This window comes from Antechinus flavipes, chromosome 1 (genome assembly GCF_016432865.1).
Source record: "Antechinus flavipes isolate AdamAnt ecotype Samford, QLD, Australia chromosome 1, AdamAnt_v2, whole genome shotgun sequence".
In the NCBI taxonomy this organism is placed as follows: Eukaryota; Metazoa; Chordata; class Mammalia; order Dasyuromorphia; family Dasyuridae; genus Antechinus; species Antechinus flavipes.
The window spans coordinates 508105651-508130340 of NC_067398.1; the positions used below are offsets into that span (position 1 = coordinate 508105651).

The following is a 24690-nucleotide window of genomic DNA, read 5'->3' on the forward strand; positions in this document are numbered from 1 at the left end:
TGTATATAATCTATGCCACTGATCCATCACTCTATTTCTTAGCCAGTCCCAAATGGTTTTGTTGACTGCAACACAGCAACTTCTCAGGAATGGTTTTGGTAGCCAAGTGTTGTCCTATTTCCTGGATTGGAAGAGAGGTGCTCCTTCTTTCCTCTTTTGCTGGAAATCCAAAGGAAAGAAAGCATTAAATGCATCCCAGAGAAAGTGAAACTGTTTCTTCCTTAGCTCTTACAACAAATGAAAAATCATTTTAATGCTTACTATAGGCAGAACATACATGAAAATCTATCAAACAAATAGAAAAGAGAGATAGACCTATCAAAGAGTTTGTGTTCTATTTGGAGAGACATCACCAATAAGAGTTAATCTTTTATGTATCAAAGACATGGGAGTCCCTAGAGTCCTCCTTAATCTTACCACAAGGATTATAATTGGTGACTCTCTCTAATTGAAGGAATGTGAACTCCACATCTGTCTCCCATATAAGGGATAGGACCTTTATAGTTGGGAGTGGGATATGGACATAGAAGGCTTGGACTGGAGTCATTGGGAAAAGAGATCCAATACCATTTGAACCAGCTCTACCTTCTGGGACTTTTTTTCCCCTCTGGGACTTTTAAAAGCACCTTTGAATGGTATCTATAATCTTATACATTATTGGGTGGTCAGGTCTTCCTGTATTAATCACTAGTCATCTTTATTGTAAACTTCCCAGTTACATGAATAACCAATGAAGAGGAATTTTATTTCCTCAGTATGACTTTTGATCTTCAAGCAAAGGACCACAGTATAAGTGCTGCTCCTTAGTAGGGGCTCAACTACCCTTCTACATAGATAGTACTTTTTCCATTACACTTAAATATCATTTTGACTTGGTAACTCTGTTACACATTTCCATAATTCTTTAACTTCTATAGTTATAGAATCCAGGATGTTGTTAAGTCTTTTGTGTGTTTTTCTTTTTGGAAGTAATATAGTATTAGAGATTAGATAAAGTTGGAGGGAGGTTGTGGCAGGGAAAAAGAGTTTTGGACACCAATAATTTCTTAATTCTAATATATAAAAGAAGATATACTACTCAGCTTTAGAAGAGGGAGTTATAGATCAAACCCTTCCTGAATATTTTGAATTCATCTCTCAGAAAACAAGGATAAAAATTTTAGACTTCCCTACAGTTTATCTCTGTGAGTCAGTCATGAATTAAGTGTTTTTAAGTAAAAAATGCTTTTACTTAATTCTAAACTTATATATTATGAAGAAGCGTTAGTCTTATAATGTTAAGTTTGAGGATTATCACCATTATTATTCAATATTGTAATAAAAAATACTAGCTATAACAATAAAACAAGAAAAAGAAATTTAAGAATAAAAATGTATAATGAGGAACCAAAACTACCACATTTTGCATATGACGTGATAGTAGACAAGGCAGATAGAGTGCCAGAACTAGAGTTATGAAGACCTGAGTTAAAATTCAGCTTCACACACTTACTGTATAACCCTGACAAGTCATTTAATCCTGTTTGCCTCAGTTTCTTCATCTGTAAAATGAACTGGAGAAAGAAATGGCAAACCTCTTCAGGATAAACCCCAAATAAACCTCAGGGAGAGTCAAATACAACTGAAACAACTGAACAGCAGCAGTAATGGTAAAATTTAAAAAAAAAAAATCAGAGCCATTCCCCAATTCATATGAATTGACCATATGAACGGGTAGGGTTTTTTTTTGTTTGTTTGTTTTGTTTTTTTAGAGGATGATTACTATGTAATTTTATTTTTTTATTATAGCTTTTTATTGACAAAACATATGCATGGATAATTTTTCTTTTTTTAAATTTTTTTTATTATAGCTTTTTATTGACAAGATATATGCATGGGTAATTTTTCAGCATTGACAACTGCAAAATCTTTTGTTCCAATTTTTCTCTTCCCCCCCACCCTCTTCCCCAGATGGCAGGTAGACCAATACATGTTAAATATGTTAAAGTATATGTTAAATATAACATATGTATACATGTGCATACAGTTATTTTGCTGCACAAAAAGAATGACTTTGAAATAATGTACATTTAGCCTGTGAAGGAAATCAGAAATGCAGGCTGACAAAAATGCATGGGTAATTTTTCAACATTGACCCCTGCAAAAACTTCTGTTTCAACTTTTCCATCTCCTCCCCTAGATGGCAGGTAGTCCCATACATGTTAAATATGTTAAAGTATATGTTAAATACAATATATGTATACATATTTATACAGTTATCTTGTTGCATGAGGAAAATCGAATTTAGAAAGAAGGTAAAAATAACCTTAAAAAAAAACCCAAAATGCAAGCAAACAATAACAGAAAGAGTAGAAATGCTATATTGTGGTCCACGCTCATTTCCCAGTATTAGTTCTCTGGGTGTAGCTGGTTCTGTTCATTACTGATCAATTAGAACTGATTTGGATCTTCTCATTGTTGAAGAGAGCCATGTCCATCAAAATTGATCCTCATATAGTATTGTTGTTGAAGTGTATAATGATCTCCTGGTTCTGCTCATTTCACTTAGAGTCAATTCATGACCTTCTGGTCATTTCTTAAAGAACAATAATATTCTATAACATTCATATACTACAATTTATTCAGTCATTCTCTAATTGATGACTTGGCGTTTCATCCATTCAGTTTCCAGTTTCTAGCTGCTACAAAAAGAGCTGGAACAGGCAGTTTTTTTGGAGAAATCAAATCTATCAAATCTATAATCACATGAAAATATGCCATAAATCACTAATAATTGGAGAAATGCAAATAAAAACAACTGAGACATACCACCTCACATTTATCATATTGACTGACTGATAATAGATCCAGCACTCGTCTGTGCCATCTAGCTTCCTATATGTGTGATTTTTTTTTATCCATATGTATATATGTCATGAACCTCTCCACTGGGTGATTATAAAGCTTGAATCAAATAGTAACCAGGAAATTTCATGCCAGAAGTGGAAGAGGGTATTTTAATTGATTAAATCAAACCAACAAGCATTTATTAAGTACCTACTAAGTTCCACACACAGTCTAAAGCTTTGAGGACTCAAAGAAAAGCAAAAAACAGTTCCTATTCTTACAGAGCTGCCAGTCTTAATGGACCCAATAACAGTCTTAATGGCCATATACATAGACAAAATAAATTGGATAATTAACAGAGGGGAAAGAAGGCCCTAATTTCATGTTAAGAGCTTTGAAGAAATGTGAGGTTTTAACTAAGACTCAAAATCAGTTTTATTATTCCTTCAAGTTATTAGTAACATCCCAAATATATAGAAAGAAATTAATTATTATTATTATTAATATATATTAATCCAAGGGGAAAAGGTCATCCTTAGTGTTTCTCAAATGTCATGGTATAATAGTGATATGTAGATACCCTCATCCTCAATTTGCTGTGTGTCTGCCTAGGTGTTATGGGCCAGAACTTGAAACAAGGTGTTGACTCACTGGAATTGATGGAAGCAATGCTTGTATGCTTGGGTTTACACCTTTAAGAGTTTACACATTAGAGCTCACACCTTTAAGAGAGTTTACACATTAGAACTCACACATTGGAGTTCACAAATATGGGAGATTCACAAAATTAACTTTTTAACTTTGTGAATTCACACCTCCCATAATCCCACTCTCGGAGGAGGAGTCAATTTTTGAGTTTACACCTCTAAAAGAGCATAAAAAGAACTGAGCTCAGTCAGGAGAGGTCAGTTGAAAAAGATTGAAAACCATAAGTCAGCGAGTTCAGGAGATTGACAAGTTAGAGACTGCAGTCAGGCAGAATGAAGGATTCGGAGGAGAACCAAGATTCAGAGGGAGCTGGAGGTGACAAAAGACAAACCACAAGAGCTCTTGGAACCAAGGAGGGAGAGAGGCCTCTAAGAAAACTAACTGGGCTATTTTGGAAGAGACAATAAAAGATTTGAACTTTTATCAGCTGGCTGAATTTGAGGTGATTATTGATCTGAACTGAAACTAAGGCTGCCTCCAGAAAACTTCCCCAAGAAACCTGCTCACAAAGAACCATCATATTTTACAAAAAAAAAGAAGAGAACACCACACCTAGGTGTGTGCAACTTTATGCCACTAGAGATCATTCTCAATGCTCCTATTGAATGCTGACACTATTAAGACCACAGGAAAAAATTATGAGATATGCCTCTGGCTCCTGCACAGCATCCTTTCTGGACTAATCTTCTATCCTCCCCAAAAATGTTTCAAATTACAAAATCATCTCTATTTCCCATTATTCCACCCTTCTCAAAACTCTTCTTTCATTGTTCTAGATATTTCCCTAAATTGTAGGAAAAGTAGTTTACACTAAGTTGTGAATCATCAGTGCAATTCACTTTAACCTATGGATTTGCTTTGTAAAAAGATAGTGGTTTTTTCATCTAAGTGATTCTTGACTTGTTAGAAAAGGGCGATTTTGTTGTTTTTGTTGTTATGTATTTAGTTGTAGTCTTTACTGTGCCACTATTTTCCTACCAGGCAGAAAGTTGGTGGCACTCAGGAGTATATTTTGATTCCTGACTAAGCAAACTGAAAATTCAGAAAGGAAAAGGGAGCTTGGCAATATAAAATTAGTATAGCAACTTTGCTAGTGCTGATGAGGTGTTCTTTACTCATTATTAATTCCATACTGTCCAAGCCATAGGATCATTTAAAAGTCTTTTTTCCTGTCCTCACATTTGGAACCTGAAAGCTATGGTTCAGCACCCTTATCAGCAGAAAAAAAAATTGAGAACTTACCTCAATCTGTGTATATAGTCTTATTTGTAAATTATATAAGTGTACTGTGCTAATAATTGTGACCATTATGAAATGCAAAATTTGAAATTAAAAAGGGATAAGATATGGATAAAATTTTTAAAAGTATTATTTTATTAATGTTAGAAAACCATTTTGTTTTCACTAAAAATATTAAAGATAATACTTTAGTGAGCAATGTGACTGAATATGATTTATGATTTTTAAAATATTGATTTGACATTTTATGATAAAACAGTTTTAAGAACTGTCTCTAAGTTTAGTTTATATTATTACTTGGTATTACTGTTTCTCATAACCTAAAAAGATATTTCACTGGCATATGTAGTTCTATGCCGGGGTACTTGAGATTGATTCATGAACTTCATTGTGTATGTATATACATACATATGTACACAATATACATATATATATACTACATTATACTCAGAGCTGTATTTCACTCAGTGATATTTTTTGCAATTTTATATATTTTAAGGATTTAAAAAATTATTCTGATCAATGTCTCTTAAGCTTCATCAAATTGTATTGGAAATCTGTGACACAAACAAGGTTAAGAACCCTACAATAAAAGAAGTGACTTCATGGTTCATCTAACTAAATGTTGACGCTTATTTTGCAGTCCCATCCACTAAGTTATGCAGAAGCTTTTCTTGGAATTCAACTAATCCCCATCTTTCCTGATGTCATTCTCTTGTTCTCCCAAACTAATAATGAGCTTCATTTTTATATTGTTAATAAGTGAAACTCTTCCTCTAGATTTTTTAAATAGATCAGAAAATTCTCTTTCTAAATGGAAGTGAGAGGTTTTATACATTTTCAACAAAAAAGGGAGGAAGAAAGTTATTATCTAGGAAAAGAGAGTGATGAACAATATCAGATGTTGCAAGAGGGATCATTAAGCATAACAAATGAGAAAATTTGACAGTTGAGATATTTGGTAATGTTGAATAGAGAAGGTTTAGTTGGGTAAAGCATCAGAGTTTAAAAAATGGAAACTGAGAACTTGGAAGGATAATAGTTCCCTCAATAGAAAGAGGCAGTTTTGGAAAAGGAGTGATCTTAGAGGGAAAGATAATTTAATGAGATCTGTAATACAAATTCTAATCCATCCATTTCTACTTAACAAAATGGGTGGGAAGAGGGAGAATGGCTTTTAAAAATTATAACCACTGCCCCAGAATATAGAGCCTGTGCCAGCCAAACCCAGCAGTTGATCTGGGAAAGGAATAGTATTGGTTGCTTGGTGGGAGGGAAGATTTAATAGAGCAAGCTGGGATTCTCCCAAAGAGACTGTTGTCCTGGAATGAAGAGGAGTTTCCCTTCTATTATAAAAGCAGTGTATTAAAGATAGAATATCCCTTTCTTTTAGAGGTTCAGAACATTATTTTATCTAGTATCTCCATTTCTTCTCTACCCTCATCCATTTGAGTTTTCCATTCAAATTTATGACTAATTGGAGATGGAATAGAGTCACTCTAACATTAGCACCTTGACATGAAACAATGGTATTTTCCCCTAAATATTTTCTTTCACTAACAAAGCTCAAAAAAAGTCCCTTTTTGGCATTTATGCATATATGTTCATGTATATGTATAAATGAATGAATGAAAAAAGCCTAAAGGTTCACTATATGTTAAGTTCTGTGCTATACCAGGCTACAGATTATGTATGGAGAGACATCACATATAGAATAGTAGTCAAGGGAAGGTCTAATTAATAATCAGATACATACCTTTTTGTAATTTCACCTAAATTTTTCATATCCTTTGAAATACAGAAAAATTGAACTGAGTGAGTCCTGATTTTAGGACTAGTGTTCCGTCCATTGTTTCATCTAGCTATCCCTGTTTTATTTTTCTAGTGAAAAATATCTTCCATCTTTTAAGTTATTAGACTTTGATAGACTCACATAGTTCTTTATAGAAGTGATTGAAAAGCATTTCTATAATAAGTGTAAGTTCTATGTAAGTATAAAAAAACTTTATAAAGCAATACTTAATTATAATAACATATGAGCTCTTTATTGTAAACAATCATCAAAAGGATTTAGGAGTAGTAATACAAGGACTTTTTGTACTAAGTAGTTTGATAACATGGACCCAAAAGAAAACGTGGTGTTGCTGTTTCCATAATATTTCATACATAAAGCTTGAGTGATTTTTAAAATTCAATTTAATTTGAAATTTGCTGTTTGCATATTATGTATTTTTTGTCATCCTGATTTTTTTTGAAAATTATAATTTGTTGACCAACTGATTTTCTTTTCTTGCTTTAGATTCTGAAGAGACACCATCTGTAAATCCTTCTAGTGTTGATGAAAATATTGATTCTGAAGCAGAGAAAGACTCACTAGTCAGTGAAAGTAAACAGTTAATATCTAATAAAGCCCCTCTTCCCTCTGCTCTTGATGAATATGAATTCAAAGATGATGATGATGATGAAATAAATAAAATGATTGATGACAGACACATTCTTAGGAAAGAACTACGAAAAGAGAATGAATCTGAAATAGAAAAGAATTTATTTGTGAAGCAAGAAAAAGTCTATCCCAAACTATTTAAAAGTAAAAAACAGAAACCATCTAGAGTTCTGTATTCAAGTTCTGAAAGTTCAGATGAAGAGATGCTTCAAGACAAAAAAGTTGTTTCTGCTCCCTGTTCTGTTCCTGAAACTTCAACTTCTGATTTAAGATCCAAAAAGGACTATTTAGTTGCAAATGAACATAAACAGAAAGGAAAAGTTAAAAGAAAATTAAAAAATCAAAACAAAAATAAAGAAAATCAAGAGTTGAAGCAAGAAAAAGAAGGAAAAGAAAATTCTAGAATAACAAACTTGGTATGTAATCCTGTATTAGATTCTCTAGACAAAACTAAAGAGGAAGAAAATTTTAGAAAGTCTTTTACTACAAAAGATGATGCTTCATTACAGTTGTTTCATATTACTACTAGTAAATCTCCTAAACATCCTTGTGGACTAAGTGAAAAACAATCAACACTACTAAAACAAGAAAACACCAAAACATGCTTATCACCAGGTAGTTCTGAAACATCTTTACAGTCTGACCTCATTAGACATGAAAACAATGCAGAGTCAGAATTCCTGTTGGAAACTTCTAGTGTAAAATATTGTAAACATAAAGAAAAAAGTAAACATCATCAGAAAGATTTCCATTTAGAATTTGGTGAGAAATCTATTCCAAAAATTAAAGATGAAGATCATAGTCTATCTTTTGATAATTCAGACTATACTCTGAAAAAGATTGATAAAGAAGGCAAGACTTTAAAGAAACATAAATTAAAACATAAAGACAGAGAAAAAGAAAAGCATAAAAAAGAGTCAGATGGTGAAAAAGAAAAATACAAAAATAAGGATGGAAATAAAGCAATTCAGAGAAGTGTTGAATTTGATAGAGAATTTTGGAAAGAGAATTTTTTTAAAACTGATGAAACTGAAGACATCTTTTCAAATGTGGAACATGAATTCCTGCCATCTGAAAAAAAATCAAAATTGGAAAAAAACACAAAAGATGACAGATCAAGCAAGGAAAAACACATACCAAAAGAAAGAAACTTTAAAGAGGAACGAGAAAAAGGGAAAAAGGAAAGTGAAAAGTCCTTGAAGGAAGAAAAAATCAGAGAATTAAAAGAAGAAAGGGAGAATATCTCGATAGATAAAGAAACAGAATTACTTCCTTTGGGTATAAATGTTAAAGAAGAATCAGTAGGATTACATTCAATAGAAAAAGAGACAGAAATTGACAAACAAGAAAAGAATATGAAAGAAACTAAGGACAGACCTGAGAAACGTCTTCAACTTAAAGAAAAAGACTTGGAAAGGAGTGACCGAAAAAATGCTGAAAAAGAAAAGAAGATAAAACATGATCATAAGCCAGAAAGAGACAAATTAGATTTGAATGAGTGCATAGAAAAAGCAAAAGAAAAAGACAGAGTAAATTCACAACAGGCAGAAAAATACCATAAAGAAAGTGAGAAGATAAAAAATGTTATTACTGTTAAAAAAAATGATGACAGAGAAAAAAATAGAGATAAGATGGATAAAAAACATGACAAAGAAAAAACTGAAAAAGAGAGGCATCTAGGTGAAAGCAAAGAAAAACACTTCATAGAGAAAAAAGGTAAGCTATCAGATAAAGACAGTGAATATATTAAACTTGAAAAAACCAGGACAAAAGAAAAAGAAAGGGAGATTGAGAAAAGAGAAAAATCTAGAGATAAAGAAAGTTTATCTTCAGCTGCTTCTAAGCATATACAGGAAGAGAAAAGGTCAACTTTCACAGAAGGTAGTAAAACATTGCATGAAAAACTTTCGTCCCTTAAAGAAAAAACAAAAGATGAACCTTTGAAAACTCCTGATGGAAAAGAAAAAGATAAAAAGGATAAAGATATAGATAGATACAAAGAACGAGATAAACACAAAGATAAAATACAATTAAATAATTTACCCAAGCACAAATCTGAAGTAGATAAGCATAAATTCAAATCATCATTGACTCCAAAAGATACTCGACCAAAGGAAAAGAGGTTAGTGAATGATGATTTAATGCAAACAAGTTTTGAAAGAATGCTAAGCCTTAAAGACCTAGAAATAGAACAGTGGCATAAAAAACATAAAGAAAAAATTAAGCAAAAAGAAAAGGAAAGATTGAGGAACCGTTCCTCTTTAGAACTCAACAAAGTAAAAGATAAAGAAAAAACAAAAAATACACTAGCAGAATCAAAAAATAAAGAACTTATTAGGTCAAAGAGTTCAGAGTTGTCTGATGTTTACACTAAGGAGAAACATTTGAAAGATGCTACAAGTAACAGATCTCAATCTGTAGATACAAAGAGCATAACAAATATTGGAAAGTCATCTTTAATTGTAGATAATAATTTAAGCAGATCTCCTCGATCTGAAAGCGAAAAAACAGGTCTCAGCTCTAGATCTATATCTATGATTTCAGTTACTAGTTCAGAAGATTCCTGCCATACTACAGTAACAACACCAAGGCCTATAGTTGAATATGATTCTGACTTTATATTGGAAGGTTCTGATTCCCAAATGTCCTTTTCACAGTCACCATTTTTTCCAGTTGCCAAATCTCCTGCCCTTCATGAAAGGGAGTTGGACAGTGTAGCTGAATTGCCAGAACGGCTCAAATTACCATTTGCAAACAGGCTTCCAATATCCCATCTCAGGTCATCTTCTATAGAAGATGTAAAACTTATTCTTAGTGAGTGTAGACCTGTCGTGGAAGTTCGAAGATGTAGCATGCCACCTGTCATTTCAGAACATTCAAAACAACTTCAAACAATGTCAGAAGAAAATAATCCAAGTAGTTTACTAGCTGTGCCAAGTCATATTTGCAATTCCCCTAAACATGAAGTGTCTTCTTGTAATGTGCCTGAAAATGACCTTTCAAAAGTGTCTAACTTACATTCCAGTTTTGCTATTTCTCCAGTTACATCTTTCAGTAGTAAACATAGTTCATCAGATACAAATGTTATCAAAAGTACTACTCAAATAAACCCTATTGGAGAAAACCCTATGCATGTAGAGCCATGTAATCTAATTAATATGACTCAACAAAATAAATCTTGGGAGATATCTGTTGACAGACTAGAATCATTAAGCACAAATGATTTTAACTGTTCAAGTTATAGAGTACCTGATCAAGATCCAATCATCCAAGGATTGTGTAATCCTGACAACAAAATATTAAAAGAACAGAATACTTCTGAATTATTACCTCAACATCAAACTGAAATACAAGGAAATTCAGGTGCTCAAGATTCAGCATCTTTTATGCCTTCTCAGCTACCCTGCTCTTTCCATGGCCAGTCAATCCAAGATGCTGAATGTATTCCTAAACATATGCCTTTGTCATATATTGGTGATAATCAGGAGACAACTTTTCAACAGAAGCCTCTAGTCCAAACTAATTCTGTTTTAGACACAGATAATTTTAAAAAAGACTTGGAAAATACTTTTTCCCCAACTGACAGTCAAAAGACAGATGGATTTATCTCTGTGTATACTGAAAGAACCATTCAGGATACATCACCAAATCATGAAAGGACTAATGCCTTTCCCATAGTATCATCTGAAAAGGATTTTCTTGGAAATGATGCCTATTCACAAATAAATACACATCCTTACTCAATTAGCAAACTTATTTATAAAACTTCGCAAAGTCATGAAGTTGATAGCACAAATGATACTCAGGTTATTTCACATGAAAAAGAAAAACTTGAGAGTTCAGTTTTAATAATAACTAATAAGTCTGATGTGGATCTCAATGAATTAAATGCAGAGATATCCAAAGGAAACCTAAATGAACAAGATAGTTCAAAAAATTATAGTGAAAGTAGGAAAGGACTTCTGTCCACAGAAGATGAGGAATTACAACAAAGCACATTATCAAATCCTGAAAGTCATTCACAACCATCTGGTCAAGGAGAAATACATAAGTGTAGCCAATTAGTTAAAATAGAGATAGAAGAAACTGCTGAAGATGATAAAAATGATCACCAAATACCTCAAAGGATAACTAGAAACAGAGCAAATATAATGGCAAGTCAGAATAAACAGATACCTATTAGTTGTATGCCATTGTCTGAAAAAGATAATGAATCTGCTTCTCCTAGAGGAAGAATAAGGTTAACTGAAGAAGATGATGCTCAAGTTCACCATCCACGGAAAAGGAAAATGTCACGTGTGCCTCAACCTGTGCAAGTAAATCCCTCTTTATTACAAGCAAAAGAAAAAACTCAGCAGTCTCTGGCAGCCATTGTTGATTCTCTGAAATTAGATGAGATTCAACCATATAGTTCAGAAAGGGCAAATCCATATTTTGAATACTTACATATAAGAAAAAAAATAGAAGAGAAACGCAAATTACTGTGTAGTGTTATTCCTCAAGCACCTCAGTATTATGATGAATATGTGACATTTAATGGATCATACCTCCTGGATGGAAATCCTTTAAGCAAGATTTGTATTCCTACTGTAAGTAACAGTTTTACTTGATAAAATATACTTTGAATATATCAAGGTATTTCTTAGATATAATCTAGTTAATATGTCAAATATGCTTCATTTAGAGGAAAAAACACTTCTCATAAAGAAGTGTCTTCTGGATTGCACATATCTTAAGATAGGGTTTTACTAAATAATGAACCACTGGTTGCTTCAAATAAATTAAACACAACTTTTCTACATTTTGTTGTTTACAGGTGCTTTTGAGAATACTAGCCAAGACAGAAGGCTTAAAAAAGAATAGTGAATTTCATTATGTGAAATGATTATGTAAAAAATTTTTGCTCAAAAAAATGTAAAGGGGAAGGGCTGTAAGATGGTGCAGTAGCACCAGCCCTGAAGTCAGGAGGATCTGAGTTCAACTATGGCCTTAGACACTTAGCGCTTAGCTGTGTGACCTTGGACAAGTCACTTAACCCCAACTGCCTCACAAAAAAAAAAGAAAAGAAAAAAACTTAAAAGGAGAAGGATTATATTTTCATTTTCACTCACATGAGACTATGATTTTGAACTCTTGTACCAGACTCTTAACGGAAAAAAAAGGGAGAAAAAATTTTAAGTATTTTCCTATAGTAATCTTTATTATTTACATTAATTAAAATTTTTGATGCATCTCAGGAAATTCTAAATAAGAGCTAATTAGTTGTAGTTTTTATCAGTATAGGGCAAACAAATAAAACATTAATCATTTTATGAAAATCCTCAAAATTTAAAATTGTTTTTGTTTCATCACAAAAGACCTCTTTCCCTAAAAATTAAAAACATACAGAAAATTTTTACTTGAAATAATTACTCATCTTAAAGATTTAATATATAAATAAATTTTATATTTCAATGATTACAGATGAAAATTTTGTCTAGGTTTTCCAAATGCTAAAACATACCTGAACGTTTTTTTAAAATGTGATTTATAGCGCCACCTGCTGTTTATTCAATATATTTGAATGGTCTCTTTTTTGACTAACAATACAATTACTTCCTTGAGAGCATAGCTCTTGTTTTGAGGCTTTGTTATTTAGCCTTACAGTGAGCATGATAATATTTTCAAACTGAATTAAGTAGTGATGTGTTAGAAATTGAAATTATCTAGATTTTTTCTTTAGTTTGCTTCATCCTTTTAAAAACATATCTAACACACACACATAGACTCATATCTCCAATACATACAGCACTTTTTTAGGTGCTGGGGGGATGTATACTTTATATCATGGCAATAATCACAGCTGCTATTTATAGAGATTTTAAGGTTTTCAATGTATTTGATTCAGATAAGATTGCTCTGAGCAAATCCATTTCTCAGTGATATCACTAATGCATTGCATTACTAAGACCACAAAAAAACACTTGAAACTCTGCTATTCTATCATTCCTTTATAACATATTTCCTATGGAACAAATTATAGAGCCTTCTACTTTTAGCAAGATATACCAGTATTCTGATAAAAGTTTGACTTGAGTTTAAGTATGATAGAAAACTATATTCAGCTTTGTTCTGTTACATTGCTGTTATGTTCCAGAATCCAGCCACAAAAGTTTCTAGGGGGACCCTAAGCCCAAAACTTTAAACATTTCATAGAAGTGCTGAATTGTAATTCCACTCCTTTATTTTACTGATTAGGACGGTAGGTTCTAAAGCAGAAAAAAGCAGCACTAGAACTTTTCTCCTTTCACAGTATTTTGTCTTTACTACCTGATAGTTTATTAGAATACCAAGATACAAAATGAAAAACAAAGTTATTTTTTGTATGATAAACAATGTAGCCTAAGAAGAATAGCTAAGATTTATATAGCTCTTTAAGGTACAAAGCAGTTTACAAAAATTAACTCATAAATTTATTCTCAGTAATAATCATGAGAAAGGTACTGTTGTTATCCCCATTTTACAGATGAGCAAACTGAGGCATACAGAAGTTAAGTGACTTGACTAAAGTCACACAGTTAATAAATGTCTGAAGTTGGATTTAAACTCAGGGTTTCTTGACACCAGGCCCAGTGCTTTCCCCGCATGCCATTAGCTGCTTCTAAAATGATTCTCATTAAGTCATAAAATTATAGATCTTGAAAAGGTATGTGAGATTTAATCTCCACATTTTATAGGTGAAAAAACGGAAATACAGAATGACTAGTAGATTTACCTAAGATCATATGGTTAGCTAGTAGCAAAACTGGGGTCTTTTGATTTCATTGACTTTTCTGCTACTATGAATATTCCAGACTATATAATTGAAATTTTGTTTTAATCGAGTTATTAGGAAAAAAATTTATTGTATGCTTCAATGATTCCTAACTTTTTTATAGTTGATATTCTTTCATTATCTGATTTTGTGAGATAGGTAGGTATTAACCTTTCAAATCTAATCAAAAACTGAAAAGGAATCTGTTTTTTCTACTATTCCCTGAAAAAAGTTATATAATCTCTTATTGAAGACCTCTAGTATTGGAAAAGTCACTTTCTCCTAAGACATCCTGTTCTTTTGGGGAGAAATTGTTAGGAAACTGTAATTATGTGATATCAAAATCTGCTTTTGCATTTCCACTCATTGTTTTTGGTTCTGTTCTCAAAGGCCAAACAGAGGAAGTATAATATATTCTAGTGCAGTCCTTCAATCACTCAGAAACAGCTATTATATACTCCCCATTTTAAATCTTGTATTCTTCAGTCTAAAAATTCCTAGTTCCTTAAATAAATCCTTCTATGGCCTGTTTTCTAATCTTCTGCCTCACCTTGGTTGCTCTCCTCTAGGTAATTTGTAGGTAGTCAGTATCCTTATAAACTGTAGCACCCAGAATCAAACACTATTCCATCTGTAATCTAGAGCAGAGTATGATCAGCACCTCTCTTGTGCTGGACACAATGCTTCCATACCAAGGAAAAATTAGCTCATCATTCACTTTGTCTTCAATTCATGAAATACCAAAAGAAAATCATAAGAAATTCCTGACACAATTTTAAATCTCTTTCTCTATTGATTTACACTATTGTGTCTCCCCAACTGTTGTTCTCTATTTATATACATACCTATGTGTATTTGTATCTTATGAAATCTTGTGTTTGTCCAAAATTGTACTGTCAGAATTCCTTTCTCAAAATTATGTTGTTCATTTTGGTTAAATTTTCTCACATATATGAGAAAATATATCTTCTCTCTATATAAAAGCACTTGGCATGTGCAAGCATTCTACCATTCCTTTTCCTATTCTGTAATCCTTTGAAGATGGTAAACCTTTCCTTAGCCAAATTTCAATCATAAATCACATCCCTCAAATTTTAATGGCACAATCCAATGCCCTCAACATTTCTTTCAGCTAATCATTTTAATGTAGATATGTATCTTTTGCATGTATATGTAAAAGTATCTTTGTGTATATGTGATCAACATACAAAAATTGAGTTAGATTCAGTTCCCAAGAGCTATAGTTTCTCAACCAACATTTAAAATACACTGGAATAGAAAGGAATATAGAATGTAATTTTATATGATATATAAAAAATATTCTAGTTCAAGTAAAAAGATGTAAAAAAGAAAAAATAATGAGACATACAAAGTTACAGAATAAAGAACTTTGATAAAACTGAGCCACATAGTATTAGAAACTAAGACAAAAACATCATTTGCATAGTAGCTTAGAAAGCATTTTTACATACATTATTTTATTTGATCTTCACAGCCAGCCTTCTTATAAGGGAAGCATGTTTTACAGATGAGGAAATTGAGTTGCTGAGCCTCGGACTGGAGCCCAGTTCTAATTTTCTTTCTGTCTAAACACTCTAATCATTAGCATAACTATATCATTTAACTTTTAATTTCATAATATTCAAAAGAAAGAGATAGTTGTTACCTTGAAAGGACAATATCATATTCTATTTTGGCAAATAATTTACTACCATCTGCCAGGCACTATCCTGGTGAGAGAGAAAAATTAGACAGTCCCTGTTGTGTGTCAGTGCATTACCAAGTAATGTATTCAGGATAATTATAAGGCATAAACTGATTTATATTAGATTTAAGTTTATATTAGCAGTCTTCTCCTTAATGGGAATAAGTTTTGAGTCCCTAAGAATATTTGATTTTGTGACCATTTAAACTTTACAAAGATTTGTAAAGCACTTATCAAGAGAAAAGCGGGTATTGTGATAGACAAAGATACAATATAATACAAAGACACAATGATGGGCCCTCATCTTGAATTTCCTTTCATCTAGGAGGTCAAAGTGAATATACTTTTAAATAAAGGCAAAGTAGTTTGAGAGTGAAGGGAGCTCTAAAATAAAATGAAATTAAAAGTAAAAAGCTCTAACAACTGAATCTAAAAAAAAATTTTTTCCCAAGTAGGAGGTGCTTCTTGAACCAAGTTTTAAAAGTAAGACAAATATTCTAAGTGACCTAGGTGAGGAAGAAGAATGCACGTGAATGTGAAACCTGTCTCAAAAGATAGGCTAGAGCCAAATTGTGTATTGCTTAATTTCCAGACTAATTTATTTTTGTGTCTAGAATCTTTTTAGCCAAGCAAAAACTTCCATTATATTTTTATATACTTTGATATTAAAAATAGGTGTTTTGATATTTGATGTAAAAATTATTGATTGAGCACTTTCTTATCTTCAGAAATTAGTTACTATGCAATTAATTATTGTTTGTAAATTGTAATATTCCATATCCTAGATTCCCCTAAAGCTCTGAACTCATAAGAAATTAGGTCAAATAATGAGGGTCTGATCCTGAGAGAGTAATTTTCTCTCATTCTAGAAGTTTTCCAACATATACATAGTATAATAATTTGTATCTGAATTTCCTCTAGATTTGACCAAAAGTCCCCAACTTTAATACAAATATTGTAGGTATCAAAAGCATATTAGTACAGGTGCAAACAATGCAAGGATTCACTGAATTCCTCAAACTAAAACAACCAGAAAGGGTTGTGATTTAATATTACTATCAAATCAGTCCTTTGCCATTCCATTGAGTCTTCCTTTTCTATAGAATCTTTTACAAAGTCTCCCCTTTATGCTGTACCCTCCCCAAAATCGCATAGTACTGAGACTGAACAAGCCATTCCTTTCCCATCAGATCAGCACCATCCAAGTAACTCCCTAACATTGGTCTCTAAATAGGATGCTGTGTAGGGACTATATAAATTATTCTTTTTAGGGAGGTAAATCCCAAAGCTGGCATGCTGCCCAGAGAAGGCTAGATTTCTGGAACACTTTGCCTAACAAAATTCAAAATCCCTAACTAAGAGGTTGGGGTGCAAGAAAATTTCTCCAGGATCGGTCCTTTCAATTTGTGTATTATCAAATTATATTACTATGAACTTTTGTACAAGTTGCCATCAAGTGCTTTGGAAAGAAAAGAGGATCTTGTGCCTGTGTACAGATTTATACACATACCCTGTAGATCTGCTGGGCTATACTTAGTCTGTTTTATGCAAGCAAGAAAGGAAATCCTTAGAGAAGGAGCTGATATAGTAGCTCACTTTGATAGACTATACAAAAGGAGGTGGCTCCTCAGACAGTAGTCTTCTTATTCTAAGCCTCAAAAAAGCAACTATTTTCAGGTCCTTATGTTCTTTCAGTGGAACCTCAGTGCCTACTTTCTCTGGAAAGATATCCTTCTGATAGTTGCTGGTCCTGTAATTTCATGTTTTTCAGTAATTTAACTTCCTTCAACACACACACATTATATTATTGACCAGTTAAATATTTGTTCTCCCCAGAATCAAATTGGTAATTTAGAGGCACAGTGGTATATGTCCCCAGTTCTAGAGAGTTCTTTACTAATATGAAGAAGCTCTGTGAATGGTTCTCTGCCACTTTAGAGAAGCTTCAACAGTTATCTTGATTGCTTAAATCATAGCTGGGCTAACAACATTGATAATGCATAGATCCTAAGAATTGCTAAAATTAAGTCTTTTGTGGAGGTCCTCCCCTTCTCTAAATCATATGCAAATTCAACAAGCAAAATTTTACAGAGTTACTATAGGTTAATGGTTCTCAAATTTTTGTTCTCATTATTTTTATACTATTAAAAATTATCTAGCCAAAGAGTTTTTGTTTACATGAGCATATTTATAGATATTTATCATATTAGAAATAAAAACAAGTTTTGAATTTGTAGACCCTTTGAAAAGGTTTCAGAGACTCCAGATTTCTCTGGACCACACTTTGAGAACCATTGCTATAGATAACGTCTAAGATTTGTTTCCTCTTAAAAGCAGTTTAAGGAGGGAAAAAAGTAAAGCTAGAAAGCAGCTTAAAAAAATAGCTTCCCTCTTCAGAAGGAAATTCTATTTTAAAAGGAGTTAAATCAAAAGTCTACTTCTCTCAAGTGGAAAATCAAACTGTTCTGGATAAAAATTTCTTTAGGGTAATCCCTGCATCACACAAATGGCGGTATGAGGAGGGAAAAAAATTTCTTCATTAGATTTCTAAAGTACAATGTAGCAATCAAGAAGGAAACAAAAAAATGTCACCAGTGTATCCCTTCAGTCTATAGATTAATTGAAAATGAAATTCAAGATGAATGGGTTGATCAAATCTTCAATATTCAAAAACTTACCTTCAAAAAAAAAAAAGAGAGAGAGAGAAAAAAGTACCTGAAATATTAAAGGCATAATACTTCAGCTATAAAACTATCTTCCTGTGGATTTGGAGCCTGTGATGCTCTCCAACAAGTTGTGTAGATTGTCACAAAAGAGCAAGAAGTTTAGGTGTAAAAAATTTAAAATATAACAAACATGAGTTGTTCCTTGAGTTAAAGGGCCCTCAGAAAAGGAGTAGGCACTTGAATTTGGTTGAAAATCAACCCCCAACATCCTGGATAAATTGTGTGGGTTCATCCTTAGATCTACTAGACCTGGTAAAATGGGGGGGAAAATCCTGAGTAAGCTTCACAAATGTCATGTGTTCAGAAAGGGAAACAAAAACAGAGGAAGGCTAGTAACTTGGGCCATGACTAGTTACAAAAATTTAGAGAGCACTGAAATAGCCCATCATCTCCTTCTCAAAGGAAACTGAATGTGGGGTTATTATCAAGACAAACTTTTGGCATTCCAATAAATCCTTTCCCAGAAAGTCCTATACGGTTCCTTCCAAAATTTGTATTAACCTGTGGTTTAGTATCGAATCAAAAAATAAATGTTCCTAGAGGAAGGCAACAACTAAGTGCCTACTTATGTCCCAGGTACTGGGCTAAGTGTGTTACAAAGATTATCTCATATTATCCTTGAAACAGCATTGAAAAAGTAGATGCCATTATTAGCCCCATTGTATGGTTGAGGAAGCAGTTTTAACTGAATTTAAGTAGGCTTGCTTAGACTCACACAGTAATTGAATGTCTGAGGCTAGATTTTTTTTTTATAAGTTTTTATTGACAGAACCGATGCCAGGGTAATTTTTTACAACATTATCCCTTGCACTCACTTCTGTTCTGATTTTTCCCCTCTCTCCCTCCACTCCTTCTCCCAGATGGCAAGCAGTCCTCTACATGTTAAATGTCACAGTATATCCTAAATAGAATATATGTGTGCAGAATTGAACAATTCTCTTGTTGCACAGGGAGAAGGTAGAAATAACCAGGGAAGAAAAACAAAAATGCAAACAGTTTATATTCATTTCCCAGTGTTCTTTCTTTGGGTGTAGCTGCTTCTGTCCATCCTTGATCAATTGAAACTGAGTTAGATCTCTTTGTCAAGGAAATCCACTTCCATCAGAATACATCCTCATACAGTATCGTTGTTGAAGTATATAATGATCTCCTGGTTCTGCTCGTTTCATTTAGCATCAGTTCATGTAAAGTCTCTCCAAACCTCTCTGTATTCATCCTGCTGGTCATTTCTTACAGAACAATAATATTCCATAACATTCATATACCACAGTTTACCCAACCATTCTCCAATTAATGGGCATCCATTCAATTTCCAGTTTCTACCCACTACAAACAGGGCTGCCACAAACATTTTGGCACATACAGGTCCCTTTCCCTTCTTTAGTAGTATCTCTTTGGATATAAGCCCAGTAGTAGCACTGCTGGATCAAAGGGTATGCATAGTTTGATAACTTTTTGGGCTCTCCAGAATGGTTGGATTCATTCACAACTCCACCATCAGTGTCCCAGTTTTCCCACATCCCCTCCAACATTCATTATTTTTTCCTGTCATCTTAGCCAACTGACAGGTGTGTAGTGGTATCTCAGAGTTGTCTTAATTTGTATTTCTCTGATCAATAGTGATTTGGAACACTTTCATATGAGTGGAAATAGTTTCAATTTCATCATCTGAAAACTGTCTGTTCATATCCTATGACCATTTATCAATTGGAGAATAGCTTGATTTCTTATAAATTAGAATCAATTCTCTATATATTTTGGAAATGAGGCTTTTATCAGAACCTTTAACTGTGAAGATGTTTTTCCAATTTGTTGCTTCCCTTCTAATCTTGCATTAGTTTTGTTTGTACAAAGGCTTTTTAAGTTGATGTAATCAAAATTTTCTATTTTGTGATCAATAATGGTCTCTAGTTCATCTTTGGTTACAAATTTCTTCCTCCTCCACAAGTCTGAGAGATAAACTATTGAGGTTAGATTTAAATTGTGATCATTCTGACATTTGTCTCCGTACTCTTTCCACGGTGCTACTTAGCTGCCTCTTAAAAGCTATTCCCTTCCTATCAGATCAACATTGCCCAAGTAATTCACTAGCTTCTCTCTCTCCCTCTTTCTCTTTTCCTCTCCCACTCCCTCTCTCAACTACACCCAACACTGCCACACTGCCTATTTTCTTCTTCTCTAGTTAGAAAACTAGATTCCTGAAATCATTCTGCCTAGGAAATTCAAAATCTCTCCTATGCTAAACATGTCATGTGCTTTTGCCACAACCCCTCATCAGCTGCTTCAGGGAAGAGGAAACTATATGAAAACAGGTTTATATACCACACCTTTCCCCTTCTTTTCCTTTCCCACACCCATACAGGTCTGCTTTGATATACTTGAATCTTATGTACACATAAAAAGAAATCTCAGAAGAACATGTCTGATCACTTTTAAAGACTAAAAACAAAAGGATGGCTCATCTGACAGGAGCGTGATCTCTTTAGCACCAGCTGGCCACTCATAAGTTATCTGTGTCTACTATCAGCAAAGTCCCAAGAGTCTCTTATAAAGTCTATTGAATATTTCTTCAAATTGGTCACTCCTTTAATTAGCTACCTATTGTAATAAATTACATGGACTATGGAAAATAAAATTATAAAAATAAGTGGCCTGGTAATCCAAAAAATTATTAAGCTGCATTAACATAGAAATCTAATGTTGAGAACAAAACAGGTAATAATCCACTTGTACTCTGCCTTTATTAGGCTACATTTGGATTATTGTGTTATACTTTAATGCCACATCTTAGGAAGGAAATTGTTAAATGGGAGTTTATACAGAGAAAGATGTCCCAAGATGGTACCAGGATTTGTTGATGGAATTGAGGATGATTAGCATAGAGAAGATTGAAGAGGTGATAGAATAAGAAGTGGTCTTACAATATTTGAAGGTATATGTTGTAGAATTAGACTTTCTGTTGGGCTCTCAGCATAATCATCCTTGGATTATTAAGTAGACATTCAGGAAGCTAAATTTTAGTTCAATAAAGAAAGAACTTCCTAAAAAATGAGAGCTGTCCAAAAATGAGTTGCCTCTTCTGGCACGATGATGTTCCTCACTGTAGGTCTTCAAATGAAAAACGTCTGTATCATTTCTAGTGTAAATATTGTAGAAGGATACATGTTTCGAGTAGCATTATCTAGGTGACTTGTAAAATGCTTTTAAACTTTATAGATAAATATAAACTTTCTATAAAAATTCTATATTAGAAATAAGTGAACCTCAGTTATCACTGATTTGTAGCACATTTTAAAATACTGATTTTAAATTACAGTATTATCTTTTGCTTGAGAAATGAAGCTGATATTTAATTTACAAGCTAAGTTGTAGAAATTAGTAACACCTCATAGATGGCATTATAAGGGAATTAGATTTTCTAATTCAATTTATCTAGCATTTTAAGGGAAAAGGTGTTACACTTGCTGATTTTATGACATTGAATTTTACCCCATCACATAGTAAAAATTTTAATCAATTTTGATGAAAAGCTAACAAACATCTGTTATATACTTCCTTGTCTTCCTAAATAGAAAACCCTAATACTGACCTCTTGCTGATTATGAGTCATCATTAGAAATGTTATTTTATTATACTGTGATATCATCATTTCCCCAGAAAACTAGTAAAATGTATAAAGCAGTGGTTCTCAAACTTTTGTTTTCTGTATCTTTATCCTATTAAAAATTATTGAGGATCTCTCCAAAGAGCTTTTGTTTATCTGGATTATATTTATAGACATTTACCATATTGGAAATAAAAACTATTTTTGAATTTGTAGACCCTCTAAAAGGGTTTCAGAGATCCTCAGGATTCTCTAGACCAGGGATCCTCAAACTTTTTAAATAGGGGGCCAGTTCACTGTCCTTCAGATTGTTGGAAGACTGGACTATAGTAAAAACAAAAATTTTGTTTTGTGGGCCTTTAAATAAAGAAACTTTATAGCCCTGGGTGAAGGGGATAAACATCCTCAGCTGCTGCATCTGGCCTGCGGAGCCGTAGTTTGAGGACCCCTGCTTTAGACCATACTTTGAGAACCACTAGTATAAGGTATTTGCCCCTATTCTAAATAGCTCCAGCCTTGGGGCCATTATGCTTGCTAAAATTTTTCTGTCTCCCTCACTTCTTCTGTCAGTTGCCATTTCTAATAATTTGCTATAGGTTTGAGATCCACACTTGTTAGAATCATGTCTAAAGGAAAAATAAAATAAGATGTTGAGTTAAAACAATGAATTTTCATCACTTAATTCCTTTCACTGATTAATTTTTTTAGGGGAGATTTGCTGAATCAGCCTTCTGTTCTTATAATATATTTTCATTTTTCCTGTTCTAGTGAAACTATCATCTCCAAGATCAGCAGTGACTTCCTACTCACCAAAAACAATCACTTTTTTCAGAGCTCATCTTTGACTCTTTTGTAACATTTTAAATTGTGGATTAACCCTAGCTTTCTGAATATATTTTTATTCTTTTGCTTCCCTGATACTTCTTCTTCTTCCTTCCTTGAACTCCAGATTTATATTTCTAAATAACTACTGGATACCTTCATCTGATATTCCACCAGCAGCTGAATCTCAGTATGACTTAAATTGAATTTGGAGAAATATCTTTCTAAAGCCTGTTTTGTTTTTGAATTTCTGTAAAAACATCATTATTCTCTCAATCACTTGTGTTTGTAACTTCATAACATCTTTGACTCTCCCTTTCCTTTGACCTATATATCCTATCAGTTTACAAATTCTATTCAAGCTCTCTTCAAACTATCTCCTAAATTTATTACCTCAGTATTTCCCATCACTATCACACTAGTTCAGACCCTTATTAACTAACACTTAAACTATTCTAATTGGACTCTTTCCTTAGCCCTCAACCTGTCTACTCTAAGACCCTCCTGGCTCCATTCCAAAGCTAAACTATATACTCCTACAAAATTAATCTCTTGCCCACCTCTAGTCATGGCACTCCATTTTTAGAAAAGTTTTTTTTTTTTTACCTATAGATTAAGAGTCAAACTTTTACTTGATTCTTCCTCTGAAGGCCCTGTATAATCAAATGTTAATCAATCTTTTTGATACTCATTCAGTTTCCTGTCACATATCCTACATTGCAACCAAACTGACTACTTGCTAACCCCTTCCCTCCCAACAAGTCCTGTGTTTTCTGCTATTCTCTGTAGCTTGAATGGACTGTTCAATTGTTATCTTTCCATTCCTATAGGCATTGTCTATTTAAATCCCAATTGTACCTTAAGGCCTAGATGATAGCTACTTCCTCGCTGATTTTTTCTTGATTCACTTACCTTTTTATCCATATCTTACCAACCTTAAAACCCATTCCAATCATCTGCCTTCTCTTCTCTTCCATACTAATAAAGAAGATTCTATAACATGCTATGTTGTCTAATTTCAATTAGCCCTCGTTACTACATAGTAGACTTTCTAGTCATCCTTAATTTACTTTCACACTACTCACACAATAACTAGGCAGCTAGGTGGCACAGTGGATAGAGCTCAGGGGCTGGACTGAAGAAAACTCATCTTTACTGAATTCAAGTCCAGCCTCAGACATTGACTAACTGTGTGAACTTGGACAAGTCACTTAATGCTCTTTGTTTCAGTTTTCTCATCTGTAAAATGAGCTATAAAAGGACATGGCAAACTATTTCAGTATCTTTGCCAAGAGAATTACATACAACTGAAACAACAATAACAAAACAATAACTTTAACAAACTTCCCCTTCAAACTTCTTAGGCCTTTCTTTTCCTTCCACAGATGACCTGACCTCCCACTGTACTCAGAAAATTAAGGCCAACTGCCACGAGCCTCTTATCTTACTTCATAATTTAAAACCTCTCTATTTCTTCCTCCAGTATTTTCTTGCTCCAGATTCTAAAGGAGAAGTACCCCTTCTATTTGTATTCTTTAATTCCATCACTCCTATCCCAGGAAGTTGTCCCATCTTTAATTCCTTCCCTCACTTCTTTTTCTTATTGCTTCCTTACTTGACATTGATAAGTGCCAGATTATAGGTAATAGATTAACAAATAAATAAGTTAATAGGTTAAACTCTATTAATCAATCTACTTTAGTTCTATTAACCGATATCCTTTTCACTTCCAGATTTCTAGACAGTCATTTGTTCTCATTTTTTCATAATCTATCTATTAATTTTTAACCCATCTCAGTCAGATTTTTAATATTCCACTACTTC

At 33.1% G+C, this 24690-nt stretch overlaps 1 protein-coding gene across 7 annotated transcripts in view; it reads left to right on the forward strand.

Annotated features, from left to right (window-relative positions):
* The window catches only part of ANKRD12 (ankyrin repeat domain 12), a 168012-nt gene that overhangs the window by 124191 nt on the left and 19131 nt on the right, over positions 1-24690 (forward strand). For all 7 annotated transcript variants that reach the window (XM_051970453.1, XM_051970456.1, XM_051970451.1 and 4 more), the window contains one exon: positions 7073-11805. In XM_051970453.1, the coding sequence (XP_051826413.1) occupies positions 7073-11805 (4733 nt within the window). The remainder of the gene's footprint in view (positions 1-7072; positions 11806-24690) is intronic.